General features: G+C 30.6%; 1 protein-coding gene across 4 annotated transcripts in view; it reads left to right on the forward strand.

The window, feature by feature from the left end:
• Window positions 1-5,437, forward strand: part of LOC130441408 (peroxisomal ATPase PEX6-like) — a 31,326-nt gene extending 25,889 nt beyond the window's left edge. For all 4 annotated transcript variants that reach the window (XM_056775074.1, XM_056775075.1, XM_056775076.1 and 1 more), the window contains 4 exons: window positions 1,305-1,541; window positions 3,632-3,661; window positions 4,008-4,064; window positions 5,241-5,437. In XM_056775074.1, the coding sequence (XP_056631052.1) occupies window positions 1,305-1,541; window positions 3,632-3,661; window positions 4,008-4,064; window positions 5,241-5,262 (346 nt within the window). In that variant the 3' untranslated portion in view covers window positions 5,263-5,437. The remainder of the gene's footprint in view (window positions 1-1,304; window positions 1,542-3,631; window positions 3,662-4,007; window positions 4,065-5,240) is intronic.
• The last annotated feature ends 563 nt before the right edge of the window (window positions 5,438-6,000 follow it).

Here is a 6,000-nt window from a genome sequence, read left to right on the forward strand (position 1 = left end):
TTGAATCATTTATCTAATATTCACAACTCTACTCACTTTTTTGTAAACTATTTGGTAACTCTCCTCTTAAAATTTAGTACTTATTAGAGAATTTTTAAGAGTTTCTACACTTTCACCTAGTAGGTCATCAGCGGATGGAAGTTATTACAGGGAATTTCTAGGGCGGAAAAATAGCAATGATATTTTACTTTGGATCAAACGCTCTTTCTCTGAATTTTCCAGTTATTTGATTGGCTGAATCTGAAAGCATTCGGTGTAGAGAGTCTTCATCTACAGCATCATCTATGTAGCATACAATTCGGAAGTCGCTACTTCCCATCATGTATCCTTTTCCTGCAGTTTTGACTCCGTTTATTTTGATGTCTAGGTGAAATCTTGGCTGCAATATGTTCTGTAGTTGATAGTTTTCTAGAACTTATTAAAATTCCACATCCATCTTTGTTTTCCATAAAGATCATACTGCATTTCGATTGAGAACTTCTCCTAATACTCTCGTGTACACTGCTTGGTTCAATAATATATCGTTGGTGTTCTTCTGTTTTTAGATTCCGATATTTCAGATAGGCTCTTTTTTTTCTACATCAGGGCTTTATGTTTTGCCTTGCAATTTATACTGTATCTTGAGATGTTCGGTATGATTATTCCCCATTATACTCAATATGTTTGTTTGTGTCAATGGAACATAATTATACTGCACTACATTTTCATATATAGGGTGGAGTTATCAAAGTGATGGTCGCTCTTCTGATAGCTTTGATTCAGGGGAACACACTCATAATTCACTATATTAGCTTGTACCAGTAGAATACTTTCCATTGTATTGTAACCATTTTCTCATAATTCTTACACCAAAAGACCTTTTCACCCTTCAGAACTCTTTTGGTATGATTATTCCCCATTACACTCACTATGTAGGGTGGAGTTGTCAAAGTGATGGTCATAAACAACGTAAACTTAATGGAGAAATTGGCTATAGAGAAGCATAAAATAATCATTTTACACGATGTTAGAAGTAGAATTGAAGATAACAAAATAATAGCTACAACAAACCAAAAATTATTGGAGCTTATATATCCTATTCAAAATATTCAAATCAGAACAACTTATTTATTACAACATAGAATGGTAGAAGTGAATGACATATTGCTAAAAGAGAAAACAAAATATGGTTTCATGAAGGATGAATATTATTATATCACATAGTACTGATATACATTTAGGGAAAGAAGTTTCTCCATAACTAAAGCTCCAGTTTTAGAATCCAATAGCCAAACTTGCGGTTACTAATTTAATTTATGTTACAGCCTCGGAACCAAAGTAGCACTAGTTATACTCGAAAGATTGAATCTCGACAAATATGGCAGGGTAGTACGAGGGCTGACTAACGTTTCTGATAGTACGCCTAAAACAACGGTGACTGATCTTGAAATTAGAAGAAGTAGAGAATTGAAAATATCTGAAACAAGTTCTGGTTTTGAAAGTGAAGAAAATTTGGAGAAGAAAAAACTTGTCGATTCAAAAGGAAAAGAAAATATGAAAATGTAAGTAACTTGTTCTTTTATTTTGTTAAGTCGAAAATAGTAATTATTGTATTGTTTTCTTCCACATTTTCTTATGTGCGAGGAAATCATGTTTTTCATGTGTGGTCCACAGACCCGCTCTGGACTGGAGGGCAAGTTTATCGATACAACTTTCCCCAAGATTCAGGTTGGGTCTATGGAAATAAATCTTTGTATTTTTTGAAATTATATTCTACTTGCAGTATGAAACTTGCAAAATATTTTTTCTCTTTTTTTATTTTAAAACCTATGCTTTTATGTAAAAGTATAAAAAATAAACTATATGTATTTAAAAATTTCATTTCATATAAAAAATTTTTCTTGGAAATTACACCTCACCGGGAAATATATTTTAGTTTTTTTAATACTTTTACATAGAAGGATAGGTTTAAAAACAAATAAGCAAAAAAAATAAATTTGAAATTCTCATACTGCTAGTAATTAAAAAAAAGAACTTATTTGAAATAAAAAGTACGAAAACATCATGTTTTTTATGTATGATCCACAGGCCCACTTTAAAACCAAGATCAACTTTATCAATACAACTTTTTTCAGAGCCCAAAGAAAGGCTATGAACCCCACAGGAAAAAAATAAATCTTTTCGCTCTTCACATTTAAAATAAATCTTTTCGCTCTTCACATTAAAATAATTCTTTTCGCTCTTCACATTTAAAATAAATCTTTTCATTTTATTTTTGAAAATATTCTCTTGCATACTTGCAGTATGAAACTTGCAAAATATTTTTTCCTTGCTCCTGTATTTTTAACCTCATGCTTTTATGTAAAAATATAAAAGAGTAAACGATGTGTATTGAAAAATTATATTTCATATAAATAATTTCAAAAAATGATGCTTATTTTTCTTTGAAATTACACCACATATGGCGACTAAAATAGAAAGAAAAAATTGTTGGGTAACCAGGAAATTACATAGATTATATTTTTTACCAAGAAAAGCAAAAAAAATTATTTTGCAACTTTAATACTGCTAGTGATTTAAAAAAAATATTTGAAATAAAAAGTACGAAAACATCATGTTTTTTATGTGTGCTGTACAAGCCCAATATGGGCACGAGGGCAAATTTATCAATACAACTTTCCCCGTTGCCATGAGCGGGTCTATGGAATGGAACTTGTAAAATAATAATTTTTTCTCGTTTTTTTGTTTTTAAACTTATGCTTCTATGTAAAAGTATAAAAAAAATAAACAATGGGTATTGAAAAATTATATTTCATATACCAAATGTCAATTATAGTGCTTATTACCATATAGAGACTAAAATAGGAAAAAAATTGTTGGATCTCGGGAAAATTTCATAAATTTTAATTTTTTTAATATATTTTCACATAAAAGCACGAGTATAAAAATATAAAAACAGGAAAAACATTTTGCAAGTTTCATGATGCAAGTAATTTGAAAAAAAAAAGAGAAGAAAATTATTTGAAATAATATTTTTTTTATGTGAGGTCCTCAGGCTTTGGGCTCGAGGGCAAGTTTATCAATACAACTTTTTCCAGGGCCAAGACCGAGTCTATGGACCGCGCATGAAAGAAATAAATATTCTCGTCCTTTTCATTTGAAATAAATATCCCCGTTTTTATCGAAATTACACTCTAATTCAAGTATAAAATTTGCAAAATATTTTTTTCTTGCTTTTATGTAGAAAGGTAAATAAGAAAAATTACATTTCATACAAAAAATGTCATATGAAGATTAAAGCAGGGAAAAAATTGTTGGGTCATGAGGAAATTTAATACATTTAATACAGTACATTTACATTTTTTTAAATATTTAATATGAAAGCATAGGTTTAAAAATAAAGAAGTTAGAGACAAATTGTTTTGCAAGTTTCATACTGCAAGATATTAAACAAAAAATATTTGCAATACAAAGAGCGAAATATGTTTTTTATGTGTGGTCCACACGCTCTGGGCTGGAAGGCAACTATCCTCAGGTCCCAGAACGGGTCTGAACCGTAGAGAGAAAATACTTCATTGATTTTGGTTGGGTTCAATGTGTTAAGCGAATGTATTCCCTTTTTTTTGTGAAATAAACTACTCTCTTGTTTCAGGCCACCCAGATCTACACAAACAATTATGTCGTAAGTACAGTCTCTAAATCTATAATTTTCAACTTATAAATCATGGGGGTTGTTATTACTTGTTATCAAGTGGTGAAGTGGAGAGGGGGGGGGTTCAAATGACGTGATCTGACTTTTATTATCCGATAGTGGATTTATTCACTTTGGAGACTTGTCCAAGTTATTTTTTATATCAGGTGATTGATATTTCGACGTTCTCAACAAATCTATAATTGAATAGCTGGTCCAAGCCTATAACCCAACAGTTTCTTTCTTTAGCACGCATAACACAAATCAATCTGGAGGATTTATATTAAATTAAGCTTTGAAAAAATTTTTGTGACTAAGCTGATTTTTTTTATTTTAGCCCAAGACCTAAACGAGCAGCTAGGCCGAAGGTTTTAAGAGAAATTAGTTTAAAAAAGTAAGTACGGCATGATTTAAATACATTTTTTATTTTTTCATTATAATATTATAAGTTAAATTCACGAGTCAATTGAAAAATCATACATATTTTATTATTATGTGATATTAATATTTTATTATATATAAAGACAGAAGAAAGGTTCATTAATGAGACTAAGTAGTCGCCAGATACTCAGTGAACACTCCGAAAATTTTATTTACACGATATTCTCGAATGCATCTTTGAATAGTATTTTCTTAAACTCCAGCAGTAATCTGCCATCATGTGCATATCTCATCGTCCTTGAGAGCGTTCCTCCATAATTTTCATATCCCGGAGAATTATTTCATCCTGTTCTTCACTGGAATCTCCTAAATTCTCTGGAAAAAGGCTGTGTAATATGAAACTGTTAGGCATTTCATTTACCAGTTGAACATAGTGTTCCGCTTTAGATATGTCTAGAAAATTTTTGTCAACTCCATGTTTTTTTCTATTGATATACCTAGACAAGATCTGTTCTTATTTGTGGACCGACAAATATTCCTGCTTTAATCTTTTTCAATAGCCTTTACCAACTGCTTCATTAGGCCGTAATACACAATCGACACCACAGGAACACAGTAATTTCGATCTGCTCAGATAGCAGAGCTGCCATACAAACTATAACAGCTGAGGTATGCTCTAGGCTAGTGCTGGAGTGTAAGGGAGTCCTTCAAAATCTGGTGAGTGATGGCTGCAAGATAAATAGGCTCAAAATCAGACTAGTGACTGGACTTCTATCCAGAGTGCTGGTGCACGAAGGAGGACGAAACTACAAACCACGTAATCTGTGAACCCACAATGCAAGTTTCTATAGATAGATTTAATCTCCCAGCAAAATTTTTGAAATTGATGTGTGAAATAAAAAACTTTGATTTAATCCGATGTTTTTCTGGAATCACTCCATCTGTCTATTTCCCTCTTGTCTCGTAGATTCTTTCAACATCTTATAAAACATCAGATTATTCCGTAATTTTATAGTTAAAGATACAAAAAAATAGTATAACCAATCGATTTGATTTTCATATTTGAATGAATAAATTTAGAAATTCACTGAACGATATCAATTTTCATGATTTGGTATTTTTTTCTATCGTATTGTCTCAACATCTTGATTCTTCAGGTATGTGTTTATTAATTCTTTTTTGGTTTCAGGAAAATGAGAAGAAGCAGATAAGATTAAAAGTAAATTATTATAGTAATTCATTTCTACAAATTTTATTGGTAAATTATTTATTTGTTAAGTGAATTCAACAAATTTTATAGCAATTAATAAACCCTTTCATAACTTGATATCTCTGTAACAACAATACATTTATAATAAACTATTTATTTCATACAAAATTGTAAAATTGATGACTCTTATTTCTAAATTATATGTATTCCATTCGTATTTCTATCTACGTTCGATTTGTTACCAGTGTTGAAAATACTCGTAAATCTAGTATATAAGTTGAAAATGATTAAAAATGGAGTGTAAGTTCGTGAAAATGCGTGCCGTAGATCATTAGGTCCGCAATAATGCCAAGAAAAAAGTATTGCTGCAATAAAATAATTTCAAAAGTAATAAAAAAATTGATGTGAAAAGAGTTCCTCATCCAAAAAACGATTTTTATGATGTATTAAATATTAACCCTTGGAGTCCGGAAAATAAATATTTTGAAATAAACAAGAAGTGCATAAAATGAAACTAGCTAAGAGAACTCAACCTGTTTAAAAAAACTCTAGTGGTAAAAGTGAGAATTGTCACTAGTTCCCTCAATTTAATTTGGATGATGTGGACTGTATTTTTATTGAGAATGGGTCTGTACACGATGCCTGGTTTATATTTTTAAATGATTGGGTAAGCAAAAAATATATTTTGCAATTTACCGCACATCTAGGGGCAATGTCAACCTGCCCAATTACAACCTAG

This window comes from Diorhabda sublineata, chromosome 3, assembly GCF_026230105.1.
Source record: "Diorhabda sublineata isolate icDioSubl1.1 chromosome 3, icDioSubl1.1, whole genome shotgun sequence".
Taxonomy (NCBI): domain Eukaryota; kingdom Metazoa; phylum Arthropoda; class Insecta; order Coleoptera; family Chrysomelidae; genus Diorhabda; species Diorhabda sublineata.